Raw genomic sequence first — 25098 nt, forward strand, 5'->3', positions numbered from 1 at the left:
TAATAATATCTAGAACAAAACAATATTTGCTTATTACTTACTACATACTAGGTGCAATGCAAAGGTCTTTGAATGTATTGCTTTCCTTAATCCTTGCAAGGCTCTATAAAGTAGCTTTACTGTGGCCCTCCTGTTTTACAGATAAGGAAACAAGTTAAGTGGTTAGTTAGTTCTAGGTTTCACACAGTGGTTGAAAATATGAGTTTGTAAGACAGGCTACTGTGATGACCATGTTTTAATCAGTATACTTTGTGGCAACACATTTTAGTTGTATTTGAAATAAGATGGAGAGAAAGGCACAGATCACCTGTTGCATGAGGATCAATCATCTCAGTAGTCTTGGAGTGGTACGGGATATGCACTCATCCACTTCAGCTTGTGTTTCTCAAGAAAGGCATCTGGCCAAGCAGCCCTGCAGAAGGAATCTTTGCTTCCTTTCAGTCTCTTTCATTCTTGGGATCCTGCAGCCATCAGTCAGTTCCCTGACAGTCTCACTAAACACACTCCTTGGGTTCATTTGATTTTCCAGCCTAGGTGTAAAGCTTGGGAACCTCAGATTGAAGCAGATGGTCCTAGGAGCCAAGGTAAACCTGCAAGTGCAAACTAAGACTGTTACCGAAGCTAAAGAGAAATGTAACTACACCACTGAACACTTGTTAAGATTTATTGGTCCATTCTCACCACTTTTTATTTCTTCCACTTTCATCTCCATCAGTAGCTATCAGTTAGTGATCAATTTTCAGCTGAGACCAGCAGACTTAGCAGTCCACTAATGGTAGAGCTGAGAGGGCAGTGGGATCTTCTATGCTGAGCTGTAACCCCAGCCACTTCGACAGGGAAATTGTTTTTCAGGATTTTACACTGCCATTTCTGTTCACCCTTTAATGAATGCTTTCTGTCCATAAATGAAGCAGGGATGGAAAGGGGTAAATAAGTGCTAACATAAATTGCAGTGGGTCAACCACAAATATAGGCTTTCAAAAAAGGTTCTTTTTTATTTCTATTTTTTGTTGTTGTTGTTTTAGTGTGGGTTAAGGTGCTGGCTGATTTCTAAAGTACTTCCTGGGTTTGATTAGTATGTCTGATGCATTAAAAATTGCCACTGCAAACCTTTATTCTGTAATCCATGCTTCAGAGTAGAAGGTCCCTTTCAAAAATGGATAAAGATCACAAGATAATGTTTGTGTCTCACCATTATATGTCCCTTACTGACTCACCAGTCACCTGCTAAGTAATGGATATGAAAATTGAAATAAGCAGGCTCTAAAAAGCTATAGTTGACCTTTACTTTTAGTCTGGGGGCACATGAGTTTCTTTTTTGGTATGATTAATTGCTATAAGAGAAAATTAGCAAATAATGAGAAAGCACACTTGCACTGTACATACTGTGCTTGTGTAAGAAACTACACATGGCTTTGATATATATACACACTCCAGTTCATTTCCACAATCCTGAATCTTGTTCAGGAGCTGGAAAGACTGTATGGTCAGCCTGATTGTTTTTCTAAATGTTATGTGTACTCTGTTGCCTTACAGCTTGGCTTTGGATCATTCCTTGGAATCATTGGATCAAATCTTATTGAGAACAAACGGCAGATGGTAAGTGTACATCCCTCAAGAAAGCTCACCGCTTATGTGGATAAGGAACACATCTTTTAAGCTTGTGCAAATTTGGTCACAAAAAACTATTACTTCACCTTTTCTCCTAAGCCTCCAGAGAATTTGTCTCACAGTCTGGGATTAGTTTGCACCTTGCCCAGTGTTCCATCGTTAACATACCCAGTGTCTTTAAGCTTTCTTCTTCATTCTCAAAGGAGTGTTTCAGCCTGTTCAGTCAGGCTGTTGTCCTTGCCTAGAATGCTTGTGTTTCTGTGATATCCATTACTGTAGTCCTGAATTATTAGCAACTTTCACATCTTCTGTTCGTATACATAATCTTTTTGAAAAGCTTTCACAAAGGTTGCTTTCTTTACCTTTTAGGAGATTAAAATCCAAGAGACTTTGATTAAGAAAAATATAAGATGGACATGGTGGTGCTTGCCTCTAAAACCAGCACTCAGGAGGTAGAGGCAGGAGGATCAGGTGTTCAAGATCATTTTCTAATACTTTCTGAATTAAAGGCCAGCCTGGGCTACATGAGAACTTGTTTTAAAACAAAATTAAAACAAAGCAAAAACTAAAAAAGACAAAGAAAATAAATGTACTTGAGACATAGAACAGACAAAATAAAATTATGAAGTCAACTTAAAGATCTTTGTTATCCATCATTCAAAGCCAAGTGTTTGTATAGTTGAAAGGAAGGATTAGCACTTAACTGAAAGTGTGGCTTAAAAAGTTGAGTGTCTTAGTGGGATCCCTAAAGGCAAGCTGATGTATTTTCCTGGTTGAATTTTGAGAAGGTATCCTTGAGGACAAGGGTAGAAGGTATAGTCCAAATTGCAAGTACATTACAGCTTTATAGACTTGTAAATCAAGAAGCTTGGTGAGTGGTCAGATGGTGTACTGATTAAACTCCCCTTTTACAAGTGTCTATGGCATCCAAACTTTGATAATGGGGTCTGTTAAACAGCTAGTTTAATCAAATAGTATCCTCTAGGGACAGAGAATTCTAACTATATGTTTTCCCCAGCAACATGGGAATCACTGTCAGGGGAGTTCTAATAGTTTCTTCTTCCATTTCACCTGGACTCCATCCCCTGCCAGTTGTGTTTTCACTTTGGGCTTAAATTATTCAAAATAATGGCAGAGTTTTAATTGTAGAGCTGATCATAGCATAGCTAATAATGCCAATTTCATGACATCATTCATCCATTATTTACCAATTATCTGCAGTGCTGTGAAGTGAGATTTATGGAGAGAGGTTTCTGAACAACTCCCAAAGGAGATAAGTATTTCCTCTCAGCCTGTTGAAGTGGGAGAGCCCTAGGGTGTTTTTGGCTTTGATTTTTTTCCTTCTCCCTGGGGAATAGCTTGATGCCATGTTATTTCCTCCTCTTTCTCCCCAAAAACCTCAAGAAAGAAAAATGCTGATTCCGTGTAGTTATGAGAGTCAACCATGGCAGATGGTGGCTCATATATCAGTTTTCCTTGGCTCTGGAGACATCTAGAAACAATTATACCCCCACACATTGGGTTGCATCATTGTCTTGGTAATGGAAGACACACTTTAGGAAAATTTGTTCTCTAACATAATTAATGAATAGGTCAACCTGGTTTAGCAAACATTTTGTTACTTAAAAGTTTCTAGCCAGACATGATGGTACATGCCTGTAACCTCAGCCACTGGGAGGCTGAGACAGTAGGATAAGAAGTTCAAGGCCAGCCTTAGCTACATAGCGAATTTGAGGTGAGCCTGGGTTGCATGGGCCCCTGTCTCAAAAAATTTTAAAACAGGAAGAGAAAATTTCTATATATGCCACACATAATCAATCTATTCAAGAGTCTTCAATCCTTGTAAAACACCTTTGACACTTAAGTGCCAATAGGTTGAATGCCCTCTTTCTGCAGTGATGGAGAATGTGATATAGGATTATGTAGGACCGAAGAATCATTCTTGTCATCATCAGTGCCCACTAAGTCTTCAAGTAGCAGAGTTAGGGAGTGCAAAAAGCACAGGATGAGGAGTTGGTGAGTACCAAGTTCATCCATAGACTAGATTGAGACTCTGAACACACCATTCCCCCTCACTGTGCCTCCATTTCCACATAAATAAAATATAGGATTGGATCACATGATGTCCAAGGTCCAACATTTTTCTGAATCTGAGGATGGAAGGGCTATGCAGTCAAATTCTTCCATGGACAGCATGCTGGATACCAGCAAGCTTCTTCTTCATTTGGTGCTCACAGAATGAATTTCTTAGCTTTCCCTGAAAATATAAAAAACTGCTTCAGTTGCCCCTTCTCTCCCTCCCTGCCTACCCCCATGCCCACTCATCCTGCATGACTGAAAAATGCATCCCCCTCAGTGAGAGGCTATTGACTTCTGCTTTGGCTGACAGTCTCTTGGGGGATCACCTAGTCTCCAGAAGCAGCAACAATGGAAAGATAACAGATATTTTTATTTTGTTCTTTTTTGCAGCTGGTGGCCTCTATCGTGTTTATCAGCTTTGGTGTGATTGCAGCTTTTTGCTGTGCCATCGTTGATGGGGTCTTTGCTGCCAGACACATTGTGAGTATTATCAGCCCTGAGTTGAAGTAAATAGGCAACACTGCAAGCCTCTATTGAATATATGCTGAGTGCTTTCAAAATTGAATATACGCTGAGTGCTTTCAGAGCCATGCCTGTACAAGGCAGAAGGGAGGATCCTTTTCTTCAATGACAGTCAAGAACATCAATAGACAACACAAGCATCTAGAAAACTGGGTCTAAACTGGATGTATAAACTCCAAGTACCATAGTGGTTCATCTTGGACTCCGGAGAACAGAGAAGGCTTCCCAGTGGCGATAGAGCTAGACCTAGCCCTTTGGCATATAAGATTTGGAAAGACAAATAGGAGGGCAGTCAGGGAGAGGAATGACTTGGAACTAGTCTTGGAAGTAGAGAAAGAGCAGCAGGAATCCACATGACTTCTTGAAAGCATGGAAGGTTCCCAAGACCAACCTCCCCTTCAATAACTATAAGAATGGACTATGAGGACAAAGTCACCTTTCTCATGCACCTAAAGATTGCTGTTCCTCTAACAGTGTTGGAATGTAGTGATGTGCTTTGAGATCTGTAGAAAGTCTACAGCGAAAGCCCACACCCAGACCCTAGTCCTTTAGTCCAGATGTCAAATGTTTCCCACTCTAGAGAAGATGTGCTTTGAGTAAGGACAATTTATTCCTAGTCCCAAATCTATGATCCTTAACTGGAAAAGTATGAGACTAAGAACATTCTTATCATTGTTAATTTCATATATGTATATAATGTATTCTTATTACTCTCCTCACACCCTCTTTTATCTCCCTCCCATCCCTGTCCATGCCCTCTCCTCACTGTCTGTCCCTTGCCCAAATTCATGACTTTTGGTTTTGTTTGTGGCCCATTTAAATTGACAACATCTGTGTGACCATTGTATTGGGACTATCTGTTGGAATCTAGTGACATCATCAGTATGTACACAATGGAAAGCAATGGCTCTCCCTTTCCCTGAATTTGTTGGTAGGAAATAGCTCAGCAATGAGGGTTGGAGCTCCCTGGGCTCCTCCTCCATCTATGGCTTGCTGCTGATTGGCCCATTCTTCTGCAGACCCAGTGAAGTCAACCACTGTTGTTGAGAAATGTGTATTGTACAGAATATGGCATTTCACAGCCCTTCTCTTTATTTTCTGGCTCTTAAATTCATTCCACCTCTTCTTCCTCAACATTTCCTGAGTCTTAGAGAAGATAATATAAATGTCCTGTTTAGGGCTGATAATTCAGTTATCTGTTATTTACAGCACCTTGTGCAGACATAAGGCTTCTGTGATAAAAGTCTGAGAGTGATAATTGCCTATGGGCATAAACATGTATTTAGAAGGTGATTCCTTGATAGGTCAGTTTAGCTGAACAACAGAATTAAGGTCTCCTCTCAGGCCTGCAACCCTCCACCATGGGCTTTTAAGCAGATTTGCAAGTATAGATTCTCTCTTGTAAAGTGGGCTTCAAATCAATTAAAGAACAGTTGGTTACTCCCATAACAGTCATTCCACTATTTCACAAGTGGGCACATCTTACCTGGCAGGTTGGTATTGCAGTGCATAGTATTTACAGCTAGGTAAGACCACTGATGACTTTTCTTACACACACACACACACACACACACACACACACACATACACACCACCACCACCATTCAACATAGCACCTTCTGGCCCTTGTCCTTCTTTTAACATGTCTGTTTCACACTGTTTCAGATTTCTGGCCCAGGGTGAAGTTTTCCATGAATTATAATAAGCATATTGCTTAGAACTCATAGTACTTTTAGGGTCCCCACCCCAAATGGCATTATTTCTTCACAAATGAAAAGAAAATAGTGTACTTTTAGGTTAAACAATTCTGGCATGTAACATAAATATATTTGTGTTTGGGGGCTGGAGACATGGCTCAGTGGTTAAGAGCACTGGCTGCTCTTGCAGAAGACCTGGGTTCAAATCCCAGGACACACATGACTGCAAACAACCATCCGTAACCCCAGTCCAGAGGATTAGATGCCCTCTTCTGACCTCTGTGGGCATTGTGAGACACAGGTGCACTTACATACATGCAGGCAATACACTTATACACATAAAATAAAAATAATAAATAAAATATTTTAAACATATATATTTGTTTTTTTATAAATGTACTCAGAAAATGGAGGAGTTTGGGGAAGAGGATGAATGTGATCAACACACACTGTAAGAAAATCTGAAAGACTTAATAAAAACAAGTCATACCTTAAAAAATATCTTTTTAATGAAAGGAGGCTAGAAAGACAAAAGAGCCTTGTTGCTAATAAATCATAAAGTCACCATGATGTGGATCACAGACTAAAATAAAGAGCAAGATATAACATATTACAAAGACCTTACAACAAACTCAAACATACGTTTCATCAACTGAACTAAACTTGAAGATGAAAATGTCTCATAAACTACTGGAAATTATATTTTCTAAAATAATTGAGTTAGAATAAAATTAAATTATAAGGATTTTTGTGGGCCAAATAGCATGTTACCGCATTTTAGTTATTGACTAATTTTTTCAGGTCATTTGTAGGAGTATCAAGTATGTGACTAGATCTGGTTCAGGATAATTTGAAACATCAGTATTCTATTTGAGCTTCTTCTTGGATTCTCCTTGTAGACAGAAGAGTTAGTCCATTAATTTGCCAAGATTAAATGGTCAATGCTGTCACCTAAGCAGTCTCTGAAATACTATCCCGGGATATAATTTTTAGGCAGAGAGAAAAGTAAGCAGTGTTTTTTTTCCCCTGATTTTCTTTGAGGGCCAGGAACATAAATATTAGCCTATCTACCAGGGCAATGCATTCTGATTTTAGCTGAGAGAGGTATCATTTTTTTAAAAAAGTCATTTTTTGGTTCATAAATAACATAGCAGTAACTCCTAACAGTCACTATTCTACCTCTTAACACAGCAATTCTTATGGTCTTTGCATATTATTCTCTGAATATATACATATTTGTGTAGCATTGGCTATAGTCAATCATAGCATGCTATTCTGTATTCAAGAGGAACTATCTTAATAACACTAATTTCTTGTTTTTGTGCAGTACATTTAGCTTTTCAATGCATCCTCACATCTATTATCTCATTTGAGACCCATAGCAATCCTGTGAGATATGTAGGGCAGGCATTATTATCCCCATTTGACAAGCAGTATTCACTCTGAGACAGTTTCCATGGCAACACAGGCCTAGTGGCTAACAAGCCTGCAGTAGATTTTGATGGCATCATGAACTAAAATGGCTTCCTTTTCCCTCTTTTTCTTCCACTTTTAATATTTTAAAAACATTATTGAAATACAGTTTATACCCCCTACAACCTGCTCATTTATAGAGTATAATTTAGTGTTTCCTAGTATATTCACAGTTACGTGCAATATCAATTTTTAATTTTTGTTGTGTCAAAAAAAATTCCACATTTTTTACACATTTTATCATATATCCCCATCCTTCCCATCCCTAAGCAATCACTAATATGCTTTCATTTTTAATAGATATTTCTATTCTAGACATTTCATACTAAAAGAATTCTGTAATATGTGGACTTTTGTGATTGACTTCTTTGACTTAGTGTAATGTTTTCAAGGTTCATCCAGGTTATCATAGATTATTGCTTCATTCCTTTTTATGGTATAATAAATAATTAATTGTGTATATAGTACATTTTGTTTGTCCATTCATCAGTAATGTTTGTGGTTATTTCTGACATTTTCCTATTATGTATGATAATGTTATTAACATTTGAGAACATGTTTCTGAATAGGTCTGATTTCATTTTCATTTCCTTTTCACCCAGGAATGGCATTGCTAGGACATGTGATAACTATATTTAATTGTTTGAAGAACTGCCAGACTGTTTTCCAATGTGGCTGCACTGTGTGTGTTATACTCTCACCAGCAATGTATGAGGATTTGGATTTGTTCACATCCTCACCAATTCTCAATGTTATCTAATTTTGCTATTGAGTTGTGAGGCAGTATATCTTGGTTTAGATTTGCATCTCCCTTGTGTCCCTAACATTTTTGAGCACTGGTTCAATGAAAGGCAATGGTGAAAAATTACAAGCTCTATTTACTGGACGATTCCCTGTACTTTTCCTGTTGCTATGTTACAGTATCTTGGCAAAAGCAGCTTAAGGAAGGAAGGAAGGAAGGGTTTACTTTGTCTCATAGTTTGAGGGTATATACAGTCCATCAAGGCAGGGAAGTTGTGGTGGCAGGAGCTTGAAGTAGCTGGTCACAGTGTATCTGCAGTCAGGAAGCAGGGAGAGATGAATGCTGGTACTTGTCACACTTTCTCCTTGTTCAGTGCAGGACCCCAGCCCAGGGAATGGCACTGCTGTCCTTTGGGGTAGATCTTCCCTCATCAATTAGCCTAACTAAAATAATCCCTCACAGGCATGCCCAGAGGCTAACATAATCTAAATAATCCCGCACAGATGTGGAGGCTTGTCTCCTATTCACCTCTGGGCCTAAAGCCTTTTGTATGTTCTCCAGTTAGTGACTTACTATAGCATTTGATTCAGTAGATTTTAATGGCATTGTGTCATGATGCTGTTAAGCCACAGATCCTCTATCTAGTTGCTTTTCTGTCCCAGAAATCAGGCCGCACTCCCATGCAGACTTTCTCTCTGGACAGAAAGTTGATAAGAAAGTATGCTATGACCTTGGAGCTCCCATAGTGTTGACTTCTCTCCTTCTCCCTTGCAGCTTCCAGCAAGCCCAGCTTTCCCTGATGCCCAAACCTGACACCTTTGAATTATAACTTTTCTCAGTGCCATGTCATTTCTAGTACATGTCACATGATGTGGAACTTGCCCCTCTCCACCTCAGAAAACCTGTGAGAATAAGAAACTCTTTGACCTACAGAACTGAATGGTCTGTGTCCCTACAGCACCCTACATGGCTGCCTAAGGTCATGATTCGATCTGTACTAATAATGCTCTCCTGTGGAGGGTAATTAGTCTTCGCTTCCTTTCTACAAACCTGATTTCTTTTAGTTACAACAGATGCTAGGGGATAAAGCTAGCTAAATCTTTGCAGAAATGTTTCTGCTAACACTGAAGGATAATCAGCAGTTGTCATTGGCATGTAAATCATTTTGGGGATGGGAGCTTTATTAATGTATCATATCAATTATCCAACTTAAATAAGGACATGTTTAGATCCTAGTACAACTTAGGTGGGTTAGAGCCAGCCTGTCTTGTTATTGAGGCCCTTTAACATCATCTTACCATGATTCTTTGGCTTAACCTGAAATTTCCCAAGGCCTACTTTCTGGCACATCCCTTTAATGCATATTGTTCTTTCTCTTTCATGTCTTGTGTTCCCTTTCTTTCCCCATCTTCACACCTATGGCCATTAACTAAGTGGAAAAGTTTGCTTTCTTGTACCACAGTTTCTTTTTCTTTCGAATGTATATAATAGTAACCTATTTTTCAGGATTAGAAAGAGAGTGAAATTAAATAGTGGGTATGAAACATGTCCCTTTGGACCTGGCACAGAGTAGACATCCAACATATAGCAGTATCCCTTTACATTCTTTCTTGCCAAAATTGAGAGCCCTTCAGGCTAAAGAGGTTACAAGCACTGATGGAGTGACCTTTTCTCACCTCTGAATTGCCTGGTCCTGCTCTCCTTCTGGGGCTTAAGTGTAGAGTAGCAGCCAGAAACAGCAAGTAGGCAATCATTCTGTATGGCTATTTTTGTTTAGAGCAAGTAGTGGCTGAATGGCTTTTGCAAAACCAGGAGGTCACAGGGCAGTGACCAGAAGCATGTCAAGTCTCTTCTTCAGCACAATAATAATGTGTCTGTTGTTACTCTAATGTGGAAAATAAACTCTGCCAGCTGTGAGCATGAGAATCCTTTCCAATCTGACACTAGACTGAATTAACAGCAATGCTCTTTTGTAACACTGGACAGCAAAGATATTCATGTAGAAGGAGCTGATGGAAACTTCAAGGTCATTGATGGGGGGCACTGGATAGGAGACAAGAAGTACTCAGTGCCTAGCCCATGGGATTCTAAATCATATGTATGGGGGGGGAAGTACCCACTAGGATTAGAAATGGCAAAAGAAGCAAGGGCAGAAGCAAAAAGGGAAAAGAGAAATTTCGTTTGCTTGGACACTTTGAAATAAACCCTTAAGGCCAGTTTGCATAGGCCACTGTCTTAGACTAACTTGGCCAAGGACCTCCACTATAAAAGGTATGCTTAGCATTAGTTCTGAAAATGACAGCACCCTCTGGTTGCAAGTCTCCAGACATATCTGACTTGTTTCTGTCTCTTCTTCCCAACCCTCATACCTTGAGAGCTCGTTTATTGGAAAACTTAGCACAGGATAAATCGGCAGTTCTGCAGACCCACATTAATTGTTTTTGTTTTGCCTTAGAAATAGTTTTGAAGTTCATTGACTTTATCTAGTCTATATAGGTGAGTGAAAACGGCTTGTAGTTCAGTTGAGTTCAAATTTCCAGCAGGTTCCACTGCTGCCCATCCTCCAGGGGCTAGCTTCTTCAGCTCTTCCTTTTGAAAAGTCTATGGAAATGACAGCAGGGAGTACAAATGAGCCAGCCCTCATGTAGTCCCCAGGTGATAATGAGACCTTGGAGCTGATGCTGTGCTCTCTCCATTTGGAAGTGTAATGTTGCAATAACCTGGGGTTTTGAATCTTCCTCCTTAAGGACTGTTTGCAAGAAGAAAAAGACTAGAAGTAAAAGGAAACAGAGGGGAAATTTCAAGAAACTAATTTTTCAATCAGCTTTCCTAGTTTCTCATTATTCGAAGTGGTCCAACAGAAAGCAGCTATTAGAATGTTTTTGCCTGATCCTTACATTCTCTGCCTCCCTAGATGGGTAACTTTTAGAAATTAATCTGACCTACTGCTTGTGTGTGCACGTATGCATGCATGTGTATGTGTGTGTGTGTGTGTGTGTGTGTGTGTTTGTATGTGTATGTGTATGTCCTTCATTAGCAGGCGGAGTTGATATTTTCTTTTCCAAAGCCCAAACACCTTTGATTTGGTGTTTCCTTTTACAGGATCTGAAACCACTCTATGCTAACCGGTGCCACTATGTTCCTAAGACATCCCAGAAGGAAGCTGAGGAGGTGAGTTGCAGTGATGCTGCATGTCTTTATCTCATGAAAAAGTGTCTTGGTCATCTGAAGCATCTTTTCTTTATTACTTCTTTCCACAAGCCTAAGATTTACTGCTAGGTGTTTTGAGCTATTTGTCCAGTGGGTCAGAGCACAGTGCTAATGAGACCATGTCATAGATTGGAGCCTTGTGAGGCATAATCAGATTTATTTTGTTTTGTGGACACAGGCTGTCCCTCTGACCATACCCAGCAACCTCTCACTGTGTGGCTTTGATCCCAAGAGGGGCAGGTGAGAGAACAGACTGTTTCCCTTCCCAATCTCTGTTGATGATGATTCAGTTGCCTGGACTTGGTACCCAGCTGGAAGAAGGTGGGAACTCCATCAGGACACTTGGCCTGGGCTAAGAAAGCAGAGCTTGAGTCCTACACATGGAAAAGGCCTGCAGGCTAAACGAGGGTAACTTATCAACCGTGGTCTATCTCAAGCCTCTAAGAAAGTCCAGATGGCCAGCCTGGCCCTTCTCATGGTGCCTCCGAGAGTCCAGCTTAATACTCCTTGAGTAGGACCGTGAGAGTATTTCTTTTCTGCCCTGTACATGTTTGCTCCTTATGTCCTCAGAGCTAGAGGCAATAGCAGTAACAACATTTGTGGGACACTTTCCTTTCCGTACACCATAATCACTTCTTGATCAAAAGATCTGTCACAAAAAACTTTACCTATGTTTCTGAAAACTATGACAAGTTGGTACTCTATTAATCTCAAAATGAAAGTCATTCACTCTGAGAATGGTTTGAAAAAGAGCACACTTGTGATTAGAAAGGGAAAAAGAAACTGAGATGAGACAAAATGGCCACTGCATCACACAACGTCAGGGGAAGCCATTTTACTTAAAAGACAACATTAATGGTGCCCTTGGAGTTAGATAGAATCATAGTCTTGCTCCCAAGGCATCATGTCAAACGTTTTTATTAGTGTTCTGCCATCCACTTACTCCCCTCTTTTGCTAGGTACCACAAAATTGCCATTTTTTTCTAACTCTTCCTGCTTTAGAAGGAAGAATAGAAATGTGTATGTGCTAACAGCATAATCAGAAGGCAATAATAGGCATTTGGAGAAAAATGCCTGCTTACTGTGAATATTTTTTGCAACAAAGCTAAACAAATATAAAAACACTTCACTACACCCAAGTAGGAGAGGTAACCCAGAAAACTTGCAAGCAAGAGAAGGTAATTTGAAGTTATTACTTATTTTTCAGTTTTGAAAAACATTTTATAAACTCAAAATGTGTAAACTCAAAACCATTATAGCTCTTCTCCTGATTTCATTGTGATATCTTTCTTATGTTAATCTGTTGACAGTAAAAAATGTTGATAATGGCTTGGACATGCTGGCTTATAATTTTGGTTACACTAATTCTGTTTTTCTTGTGTAAGATCATAAGCTCCACAACCAAACTTTCTACTTCCACGAGACTTATGAAGAACCTTACCCAGGCAGCTAGAGAGGTAGCATTGTACTTCAGTATGCATGTGATAGCCCGTGTGGCTTACTGTCCACATGATCCTCTTTCCTCCTGTGTCTTGATTTTCCTCTTACATCCTCATATCCTAATGTCCATTTAATATTCCATTTGTCCTTCCTCTTTTCTATCTCTACCCCTTAGGAATGGGGCACTAAAGGCTGTGGCTGTGGCTGAACAAAATCCCAGCCACACAGGGAGTTGCCTTATGCACAAATATGGCCACTTCCCTGCCTAGCCCCACCTTTCTTGTGTGTGTGTGTGTGTGTGTGTGTGTGTGTGTTTTCATTCCACAGCCATCCTTATTGTCCCCATCACTCACTGATTAACATTTGAATCTCACAGAATCAATTCTCCCATCCAGTATTACCTTATCTCCTTGCTGTTTTGTGCTTCAGGTGAACTGCCCTCAGCTTAGCCGTGGACTCTGCACACCTCGCATTCGGGGAAATACCTGCTTCTGCTGTGACCTCTACAACTGTGGCAAGTGAGTGTTGTGCCACATGCAAGCAGTAATCGTTTGACTGACTACTTTGGGCACTATGAGAACCAAGGGTGGTGAAGGGTGTATCATGGAGATCAGAGAAGTAGTAGATATTGGTCTGCCATAGATTCCACCCAGCAGGCATGACCTGCCATCTCTGCCAAGCATCATGCTGAATGCTCTCACATACTTGATCTCATTCAATTTTCTTTATGTTTAATTTTTACCTATGAAGTAGGTAGACTTATCCTCATTTTACAGGTGAGGAAAGTGAAGCTCAGAGGAAAGATACAGCTAGTGAAAGATCACATAGAGCTTGAAACTAGTAGAAGTAGGGTTGGAGAGATGCCTTAGCAGTTACTGCACTGGCTGCTCTTGTAAAGGACCTGGGTTCCATTCCTAGCACGTACATGGTGGCTAACAGTCATCCTTAACTCCAATCTCAGGGGATTCAATGCCCTCTTCTGACCTCTAGGCATTGGATGCATGTGGCACACATCCATACATACAGACAAAACACTCATACACATAAAATAACAATAAATATTTAAAAAATTAAATTAAAATAGTAGAAATAGTCATCAAATCCAGCACTGACTGTGTCTAAATTCAACAATTATCGATCACTTTCTCTGTGCCTCACCCTGTTCTAGACACTGTAGATTCAGCAGAGATTAAAGCAAAAGTCTTTGAATTCCCATGGAGCTTATATTCTAGTGGGGGTAAGAAATGAATACATATACCTAATACACAATATACTGTTAGGTGGTGATTAGAGTGCTGAAGAAAAATGAAGCAGGAGTGGTAGATACTAATAAGGTAGAAGTGTGTGTAGTCTGGCGTGGTGGCGCACACCTTTAATCCCTGCACTCGGGAGGCAGAGGCAGGCAGATCTCTGCAAGATTGAGGCTAGCCTGGTCTACATAGTGAGTTCTAGGCCATCTGGAGCTACAGCGAAACCCTGTCTCAAAAAGGCAAAAAAAAGTAAGTGCGTGTGTGTGTGTGTGTGTGTGTGTGTGTGTGTGTGTATGTGTGCATGCTATGTTACACAGAGTAGGCATGGAGTGCCTCTTTGTGAAGGTGCCATTTGTGCAGAGGCCTGAATGAAGCAAGAAAAAAACCCAACAAGATAGCCAAAGAAAGTGTGCTTTAAGCAGAGGGGACAGCAAAATACAAAGGCCCCGAAGCAGTGGCAGTGTTGGTGCTAGTATGCTACAACAATTCAGGCCCTTTGCCTTCTAATCGCTAATACATCATTTATTCTTTTTTCCCAAACACTTAAGTGTTAGGAATACAGATATTTCCACTGGGCAGCTCCCAGACTAGTAGAGAAAAAAAAACATAAACAACCGACATATGAACAGTGTAGCAAGTGCAGTTGGGATAAGTGGCTTTAGTAGGGACTTGGCAGCCTAAACAAATGAAAGGTAGAGTTTATAGTAGAGGTTCGTGTTGAGGAGGTAATCTGGGAACAGAGGTTTAAAGGGTAAGTGGGAATCTAAGAGATAATCTGAAAAGCAAGTAGAGATAGGGAAGAGATTTTTGGCAGTTGTCAGGAAGTAAGAAGTGGAGATAGTTATAGAAAATGATGAAGGCAGAACAGGAATCAAAAGTCAGATGACAGAGAACCCATTGGCCATAGGAAGGACTTTGGCCTTAGCTATTAGGTAATTGGGAGCTATCGAAGGGTGCGATATAGACGATGAACTTGAGCAAGGTAGAGAGTGGAGTCAGTGGGGATGCCCTGAAATAGTGGAGGCTACAGAGACTGGAGCCTAGATCAGGTTGGTTTGGTGGCACTGGAAAACAGGAAGTGTTTTTAAAGAACAGTTTAGAAGGTAGAACTGGTATAATGTGTGAGTGGAAGATGCAGAGTATGAGCAAATACTCCTCCATGGAGGGTGTTGCTATAGCCATGCCTGCCTAGGTACATTCTGTTTTCAGACTCAGTGCAGGAGAATCAAGTGCCAAGGGAGAGGTTCTGCATGGATCTAGATGGAGAGGCCTCAGAGGGAAGCAGTGTACTCTCCTGCATGCTCCTTTACTGTTAGTATTTGAGGACCAGTTTCTTTGGTTTAAGATTTAAGAGCTGACAGGAGGAGAACTCATCCTAAGCCTTTATTTCCTTTGCTAATACCAGCCTAGTTTTCCTGAAAGATTTGACAGTGGAGGAAGAGACATTAAAGACTCAAATGAGGTGTAGGGATTATCTGGGGTGGAGGGGAGATACTCAGTTATTCATGTCGTAGTGATAACTAATACCTATGCAGAATTTCCCTCCATAATAGGGATGATTGAAAGTTGATTATAATTGCACTTCCTGAACCAATCTTCCCAAAACTGATCAAAGGAACATAAATTAAGTCCTGGGGGAATTGGGGTTACATTGCCATCTTATCTTTGGTATCCTCTTCCCCTTCTTCCCTCGTTGTCTTTTTCTCTTTTTCTCGTGTTTTTTCTCTCTCTTTACGTCTTCTTCCCTTCTCTTGTCATCTACCCTCTTCTCTTCCTTGCTGCTCTCCTGTCCATCTGCCTCTCCCTGCCTTCCTCTTCCTTTCTGTTCCATGGCTTTATGGAGTAGGGATTTCTGAGCTTCCAGGAACAAAATGGGGCCTGAGATCTGGAGGAGTGAGAGGGCCTAGAGGAGCGAGCTAAGAAGTGATCCCTTACATGCACACCTTTGTCTCTGCAATGGGTGTGTTTCAGAAAACACACAGGATTAAACACATAAGTTACTTTAAATTCCATTTATCTGAGTCCTCAGGTGAATATTTTCTCTTCTTTTTCTTTTTCAAATGGAGTCTCAAATCCGGTTTATCTTCCTGTTAATCAAAATTTCACAATAACTGACTTGCTTTCTTAAAGCAACTAGTACAAGAGTTATCTTTTTAAAAAGAACTTGATGAGACATACTGTTAAGCTACGGACTTCCAAAGATCAGAGAGTATGATTCCATCTTATCAGAATCGCCTGACCCAAGCACAGGGCCAGGTATGACTAAAGAACTGATGAAAACAGAGTGACAGTTGTTGAAAAGGAGCAAAAACGACTTCCTCTTCACCAGGAAAAAAAAAAAACAGTAGACTAGGCAACTAACATGCTCATGAGAGCACTATTCCTAAAGATCATCAATCCTGGGAATGGCTGGAATCTACTTTGTACCTGGAAGGCAGTCTCAGTCATCCCTCAGTTCCCTTCCCTTCTGCCAAGATCCCCAGGGTAAAGCCAGTAGAAAGGGATTTGCTTAACTTTTCATCAGTTCATAAAGCAGGTCATAAGACTAAAGAGGGGACAAGTCCTTCAGTGAGGGGAAAGATTTTCCCTTGACCCAGAGATGTTTGCAGCCAGAGCAAAGACTTAAACTCAAGGCCTAAATGTAGCTAGCAACCAGCATTTTGAGGCTTGGAGACTTTAATTTTGCCAAATGCATATTTGTTTTCCTCACACGAAGCCTATTTTTAATCAATTGCCAGCTCCTCCAGTCCATTTCCTGGAAAGGAGGCCAAGAAAAAAAAAGTGGGAACAAAAACATCAGGCCATCATTTGTACAGTGCTACAGAAACAGAGTTTCTACTGTCCCCTTGAACCCACAAAGCTTCACTGACGTCATGGGTGGTGAGGTTTTAATACCAAACATAGATTATTCCATTTAGTCTTATGCAGGAAGGTGGCTTTCTCTAGGACATAGCTCCTCAGCAATTGCCTTTCAGAGTATCTCTGTGTTTCATCTACTTATTCATCTTTGGAGAGGTCAAGTCAATATCACTGGTTTTCCGTGTGTAACCTACAGGAAATGAAAGGAAATGGAGTGGTTTGTAAGCTGCCTCAGCTGGGAACAAAATGAAAGAAGACAGCTTGCTTGCATTTGTTACTTCCTTTACTGGGCTCCTGATACATGCCAGGGGCTGTTCTAGACTAGGTATCAACAAGACATAGTTTTACCATTTAAAAAATCAGTTTACCACGGAGGATTGTGGAAGGGGAACTAAAAATGGAGAGAGACAGAGAGAGACAGAGAGACAGAGAGACAGAGAGAGAGAGAGACAGAGAGAGAGGAGAACCGCTGCCCCTCCGGCCAACAATTGCTCTTTATTGAAGAGCAGAAAAGTGACTTCCTGTTTTCCCCAAGATCTGCTGTCATCTCATTTGTTAAGTGGTAACTGAACCACAGGTTATCTGCTTCCCCAGGCCAACCCAGTCAAGAAAGTGCAAGTCCATATTGGGTAATCAACCTCCTAATCAACACAGTGATCGGGCTTTGTACTCAGTAACACGTTTGCTGAGTATAAGCCATGGTCTTTAATATTTCTATCACTCTTGGCATTAAGAGAGATGCATAGAGATGTAATGTAAGAGATGGACCTTGCCTTCAAGTGTTTCCAAGTCTGACAGATATAGTATGGTGGCCTTGGGTTTGGTTGTAGCACAGTACTCAGCACTGAGCAGGCTCTCCATATGTATTAGCTTAAATGAATAACTAAAGACCGACATAGGCAGTGTGCCAAAATAGATAGAAAAGAGTATCTGAGGCTGTTGGTGTTCAGAGAAACATTTAACAAACGGGCTCTGGAGTCCTTGAAGAAGGCACTGTTGAAACTTTGAGTCAAAGAAACTTAGACAGGCAGGGAACCAAAGGCGGTAGCTTCCACGAAAGAGGAAAAATCTGAGCAGAGGTTTTGAGTAAGTGCCCAGAATATCTAGTCTTGGTGTCTAAGAACTGCAGCCTAGCCTGGATTGTGGCAAAAGGGAATTTGGACAATCTTTCTTTCTAAAAATTTTCTTATTACTTTTTAGTTACTCTGTGTGTGTGTGTGTGTGTGTGTGTGTGTGTGTGTGTGTGTGTGTGCGTGCATACAGGTACCAAAGTGCACACGTGGAGATTAGAAAACAACTTGTGGGAGACAGTTTTCTCCTTTCACCATGTGGGATTTGGGTTTAAACTCAGTTCATCACACCTGCCAGCAAGCACCTTTGTCCACTGAGCCTTCTCATCAGCCCTGGACAATATTTTTTTTCTGGAAAGTAATAGAAAGTCATGAGAAAGTTTTGATAAGATGAATAGAATTATATTTTAGGAAGATCAGTCAAGCAGTAGTAGAATCTGGCAGGGGTTCCTTGCAGTCTTGGAGGCCCAAAGGTGGGGGCACTAGGAAGATACAGTTTCAGAGAAGTTTGCCCAGAAAATGGACCAAGTGGAATCATGAATCTCAAACAGAAGCAAACCACATTAATTTGCTAAAACCCTGTATTATAATTAAACATTAACTTTCTTGTGCTTCATGGTTCAGTTTGAGAAGTTAAATGACTGTTGAACCCACTCAAATTGAAATCAACCACATCTTCTGTAAAATGAATACTTTTTCTTCTTTGAAATAATACTTTCATTGCTTCTTTGAGGCAAAATACAATGTATTTTGATCCTATTCAGACACTTCCCAATTTCCTCTCAGATCCACCTCCACTTCCCTAGCCCACCTTCAAGCCCTCTATTACTCTTTTAAGGCTGACTGAGTCTAATTTGTGTCCCCCAAATGCTCTTCAGTGTGGGTCCATCCCCTGGAGCCTTGTCAGCCTACTAGGTGTCACACCCTTAAAGAAAACTGACTTTCCTTCTCACAGAGGCTGTCAATTGCCAACATTTCCTCAGCTAGGGTTGGGGCTTCTTGCTCACCTCCCACCTCCATGCTGGGATTTTGTTTGGCTTGAGCTACTGCAGGTCATGTGCATGCTGTCACAAGCGCTGTGGGTTCATATGTGAAATTGTCCTGTTGTGTTTGGGAAACATGGTTTCCTTGTATTCATCCACCATCTCTGACTCTTATAATCTTCCCACCCCTCTTCTCCAATGATCCCTGAGCTTTTGGAGGAAAGGATGTGATTAGGTGTCTTGTTTAGGATTGAGCTCCTCACAGTCTCTTATTCTCTGCATGGTAGCCAGTTGTTGGTCTCTGTTAATTGCCATTTGCTCTAAGAATAAATTTCTCTTGTGAGAATTGAGTGATGCATTAATCCATGTGTATAGCAACAAGTCATTACAAGTCAGTTTAATAGTATACCCATTTAGCACATTTAGCAAGATAATAGTAATAGGATCTCTATTATGGCCCGTGAGAATGGGATAAAGGGAATTGCATATGCTAGGCAAGTGCTCTACCACTGAGCTACATCTCATGCCCCAAATTTTTATATACTCTTAAACGAGCTACTGACATCTCCATGAGGAGATGTGTGCCTTTAAAGTGTTAATGGTTCGAAGGTCTGAATTGTTCTTCCAGACAGTGGCTCTCGTAACAGAAAAAAAATTGTCTACTTGTTACGTATTAGAGAACTTTCGTGCATATTCTTTTTCAAATTTAATTGTGTGTGTGTGTGTGTGTGTGTGTGTGTGTGTGTGTGATCTAGCACTTGTATAGAGATCAGAGAATAATTTTTATGAGATCTCACCTTCCATCTTGTTGAGGCAGGATCTCTCTTGCTTCTGCTGCTGCTCGTTGGTCCACAAGTTTCCAGCCTCCCATTTCACCATAGGGATGTTAGAATTGCAGATGTGTATCACCACATCTATTTTTAAAAAAATGTGGATTCTGGGTATCTAGCTCAGGTTACAGGCTTGCAAGGCAAGTGCTTTCACCCACTGACCCAAGTACTAGGCCCTTTTGTGCATGTTCTTATTAAATCTCTCAGGCTCAGAGAAGTTAAGAAAGTTACTCAGAGTCTGGCAGCAATTAAGTTACAACCAGGATTCGAATGCAGTCTGACTCCAGAGTCTGCTAGGGCATACTGCCTTCTTTTGTTTTTACATTTTTAAATTTATTTTTATTTTATGTTTATGAGCATTTTGCCTGCATGCATGTAAGTACACCCATGTTGTGCAAGGCCCGTGGAGGCCAGAAGAGGGCGTTAAATCTCTGAAACTGGAGTTACAGATGGTTGTTATTTGCCATGTGGGTGCTGGGAAGCAAACTCAGGTCCTCTACAAAACTGCCAGTACTCTTAACTGCTGAACCATCTCTCCAGCTCTGCATATTGCCTTCTATATACTACTTGCTCACTCTTTGGTAGTCTTAGGAAATAGGCAAAGATAATTGGAGGATGTCAGAAGCTGTCTCTCAAGCCACTATCATGCCCCTATATTCCCACACTTACCTTATACATAGACCTGCCCTTTTCAAGGGATTGTCCCTGTACCGCTATGTCTATTGGGAACTGCAATAATTTGTACAACCTCCCTGCCCCATTACCAAGGTGTAGTACAGTGCCAACTCACAGAACACCCAAGGTTTGCTCATGATTGGGCTGTTCAGACATGATCTTAAAAATATTGAAAACCAGCCAGGTGTGGAGGCGCATGCCTTTAATCCCAATACTCGGGAGGCAAAAGCAGGTGGATCTCTCAGAGTTCAAGGCCAACCTGTCCTACACAGTGAGTTCCAGGCCAACTGGGGCTACAGGGAGATCATGTCTCAAAAAGACCAAAAAATTAAATATTGAAAACCAATTCAAATTCTGATGAATTGATAAACCCTTAAAATTCTACTGTGAAAGTTTTCTATCATTAAAAATGGACTTGCTAAATGCAGAGTCCTACTCCAAGAGACTCTATCAGACTCAGTAGGACTCAGACTGAGCCTAGGATGTGCTCACGCTTTGCCATCTTTTCCTCTAAGACACATGCATATATGCACATATGAGACATTCGAAGCCACATATAAAGAACACACACAGACACATATATTGATGGTTTGCTGTCTGTCCTGTAACCACACTGATTTAAATTCCTTGGAGAAACCAGTCTTAGAGAATCCTAAGATAAATTCGTTTGTAAGATTAAAAAGCCTTTCTTACATGAATAATTTTCCCTGGTTCATTTTGGGGATTAACCTTTGATTTTTGCTTTGTTTTGCTTTGTTTTTCGTTTTTGGTATTCCTATAACAGGGAGGTTGCTGACCCAACTTCCCTCCTTCTTCTTCCCTCCAGGAGGGAATGTTTCCATTAGGAGGAAATAACTCTACAACAGTAGTGGAAAAAATGATCAGTCTGTGCCTTCATGGAATTCATATTCAAGTATGTGAGAAAGAAAATAACTATATAAACACACCAGTAAGCTAATTTTACATAGAAATGATGGCTACTGAAGAATGACAGAAGGGTAATGTGTTAGTCTGCTTGGGCTGCCATAAGAAACTACCATAGACTAGATGGGATATACAACAGAAATTCATGTTGTCACAACTCAGAGTCTGAGATTAGGGTGACAGCAGGGTTGCTTTCTAGTGGTGGCTCTCTGGATCTTCATCTTCTTGTAAGGCTACCAGTTTTATTAGATGAAGTCCCCGCTCTGAAGACCACACTTAGCCTTAATTATCTTCTGAAACCCCTATCTATAAATGCCCTCCCAGTCATCCTTTGGTAAGAGAGGAGGATTGGTTCAAGTTCCAAATCCCCTGCTGATGCAAAACAAATCTCTAGATGCTCAAGTCCATAGTAAAAAATGGATAATATCTTCATGTACATAACCCCCAGACAGCCTCCTTTATACTTTAAATAACTTTTAGGTTAACTAATCCAATGTAAGTGTCATTATATTATTTATGGAACAGTGACAGGACATGGTCTATAAATGTTCAGTACAGACACAAGCTTTTAAATATTTTCAACTAATGGTTGATTGACTCTAAAGATGCAGAATCTGTGGGTATGAGGGGTTACATCTTTCACATATGTATTTGTGGGGGAGGACACAAGTAATGTGCAAGTAATGTGACTCAGAGTCATTGGGCTGAGTGTGGGCATCTTTGGACAAGGGAAGGCCTCTCTAAACACACAATATTCTGGGGTTTTGTGTCATAATTCAGTTTTCTGTGTTAGGATATTGGGGGGGGTGAGGGGTGAAGTTGTTTTATTTGATTTGCTTTGAGAGAAGGGATATTGAAGCATTTGAAGCCTAAATCAGATATCAGCTTTACCACTTATGATGTGGACATATTTCTTAACCTCCCCGAGCTTCTCTTTCTTCATCTGAAAAGTGGGAATGGTAGCCACATCTACCTTGTAGACTATTGTAAGGATTTATAGTGCTGATAGGCCTTGATGTCATAATAGATGAAATGTTCTATAATAGATTCTGTCCAGTCCAGTAACCATTATTTATATGTGGCTATGGAGCACTTGAAATGTGTGATAAGACAAAACATGTAAAAATTAAATGTACTTAATTTAAATTTAAATAGCCACATATGGTTATTAGTTATTGTATTGGACAATAATTGTTATTATTGTATTACTCAATGAATCAACATATTTGAAATGCTTAACACTGGGCCTGCTAGATAGCATGTGCCAATAAACGCTATCTAGGATTAGTGTCAGTGTTAGTGATAGCTACAAGAATCTCTCTGACAGGTAATATTTTTTTTAAAGACAAACAGCAGTCACACTTTAATTTATTGTTATGGTACCCAATCCCCGATGGTGAGGTCAACGGAGATAGCTCAAGTGCTCCTAGGGGACTGACAGCAATGTGCTTCTTCCCATGAAGCAGGGTGGAAATCACCGGTGGGTACTATGAATACATTGATGTCAGCAGCTGCCAGGACATCATCCACCTGTACCATCTGCTCTGGTCTGCCACCATCCTCAACATCGTTGGCCTGTTCCTGGGCATCATCACTGCTGCTGTCCTTGGAGGCTTTAAGGATATGGTAAGGAAGAAAGTGACTTTCCATTTCACAGTAACTTCTCTTTGGGTACAGGGGACAAGGCTAGGATGCTTGAGATAATGGAGATGCATAATTTGGAGGGAGGAAACAGAATGTAGCTGACTTCAAGTATGTCAAGTTAAATGAGGCAGAAATATCATTAATCTGTGTAGATTTGTCATTAACATGAATTTCCTGTGATTTTGAGGCATATTTGGAGAGTGAGGTGGGAGGAAGGGGTTTTTCAGTCCTCCTCTTCACTCTGCTTATGTAAACAACCCATCATACCCTCCTTCCCTAACACTTTTAGTAGAAACTTTTTGGTTAGCTTTCTACTTAAAAGTCTTTGAGAGACAAGGAAGAAAAAAGACGTTTTTTCCCCTGTAGGTAAGCTTAATAATAGTCTGAGCCTCTCCAGGAATTCCACCCTGGATTTTTATTTTTAGTGAAAGCATTCAGGTTCTTTTCTTATTGTACTTGAAGAGTCAGCCCTAGGCTAAGTTGCTTGTCAGGTCTTGCCTTCAACCTCAACCTCAACCTCAATCAACCTCAGCATACTACATTCCTGTTCCTCTCTTTCAAATCTTTTCCACATTTGTGTCCATGTCTGCAAAAGCCCAGGAGCACTTAGCATGCAATACAAGCTTCCTCAGTAACTGTACATACTCTCTCTTTCAAAGCACTTCAAAAAATTTGTTTGCTAAGTTGATAAACTTTAATTGCCAGTTACAAAGCTGTTAGTTTCAAGCTATAGTTATTAATCTGACTTCAGAATTACCTGTTGTATTTAAAAAAATAAGTAAATCCACATGTTTGGGCCTCTTTCCAGACATTCTGACTTAGCTGGTGTAAATGGAAGTCCACGTATCAATGATGTTTAAAGAACCCTCTCCTCGGGTGATTCTGATGTCTAGTCAAGGTTGAGGATCACTGATTTAAAGGAATGTTTCACATATGCTTAGAAAATTACTTTGTGCCTAAAAGGGACTTGCATACTTTGCCTTCACATCTCAATTCCTTCTGTCACCATGGAGAATTATCAAATCCTTCCCTCAGAGAGGTTAGTAATACAAGATTTTAACATTTTTGGCATATTAACTAGCCTATTTCAATTTCAATACCTTAATTTTGAAAGTAGACAAGAAGGACAATGTCTATCTTAACTCTACAGCTCTTTCATTACAGAATACCTATAGCCATTAAACAGCTACTCCTTATTCTGCTTGTCCTGAACCCCAAGAAACCACTAATGTGCTCTCTGTCCTTATAGATTCGCCTCTTCTGGATAGTTCCTATAGCTAGACTAATATAATACATGAAATTCTATGTGACTCTTTTCACTTATCATAATATTAAGTTTTATCTATCTTTTTGCATAGATCACTGCTTTATTTCTTCTAATAGCTGAATAATATTTCATTGTATAGACATACCACATTTGTTTCCCTTTTTATCTGTTGATGGGTATTTGTTTCCACCTTTTGGCCATGGGGAAATGCTATTATGAACATTCCCACAAAAGTATTTGTTGGTATACGTATTTCCAGGTTTTTCATATAAACAGGTTTAACTTTTAAAGGAAGAGCTAATCTGTTTTCCTCAGCAGACATATAATTGTGTATTCCCACTAATAGTGTACAAGGATTCCAACTTCTCCACATCACCACTAACACTTGTTTTTTTTTATTTAATTTTTATTTAATAACCACATACTTAGAAAAAGCATTTCATTACAACAGCATTGACATATTCAATAACAATTTCCAGAGCTAAGATGCATCTCTTTCAAAATTGGATGTAAATCTTTAGGTTTACAGTTCAATTAATACAGTTACACAATATTGTGCTCAGAATAAACCCTATAAGATACAAAATTAAATGAGGTTTTAACATTTAAAAAGATCTTCATTTCATTATTAAATATAGTTTCCTACAGAAAGACTCATTTTTAATGCTGCTTACACTTAGATGTTTGCACATGCATCTCTAATCTCTATGTATCAGGCAGTTATACTTGGATCCTTGGCACCTGAGTATGTCTATGAAGTCATCAGGTAGATTTCAGTGGTAATGTTTATCACCTCTACTAATTAACATGAAATAAAAATTT

The 25098-nt window shown here is 40.0% G+C and overlaps 1 protein-coding gene across 4 annotated transcripts in view; it reads left to right on the top strand.

The window, feature by feature from the left end:
• Tmem255a (transmembrane protein 255A) overlaps window positions 1-25098 on the top strand; it is a 63415-nt gene that overhangs the window by 14955 nt on the left and 23362 nt on the right. The window contains exons 3-8 of one of the 4 annotated variants that reach the window (XM_008833936.1): window positions 1537-1599; window positions 4081-4170; window positions 11227-11295; window positions 12720-12791; window positions 13204-13292; window positions 22829-22991. In XM_008833936.1, the coding sequence (XP_008832158.1) occupies window positions 1537-1599; window positions 4081-4170; window positions 11227-11295; window positions 12720-12791; window positions 13204-13292; window positions 22829-22991 (546 nt within the window). The remainder of the gene's footprint in view (window positions 1-1536; window positions 1600-4080; window positions 4171-11226; window positions 11296-12719; window positions 12792-13203; window positions 13293-22828; window positions 22992-25098) is intronic. The other 3 variants (XM_008833937.3, XM_029563975.1, XM_029563976.1) reach the window with 3 other exon arrangements.

Source organism: Nannospalax galili, unplaced genomic scaffold (genome assembly GCF_000622305.1).
Source record: "Nannospalax galili isolate Female #2095 unplaced genomic scaffold, S.galili_v1.0 scaffold75, whole genome shotgun sequence".
Taxonomy (NCBI): domain Eukaryota; kingdom Metazoa; phylum Chordata; class Mammalia; order Rodentia; family Spalacidae; genus Nannospalax; species Nannospalax galili.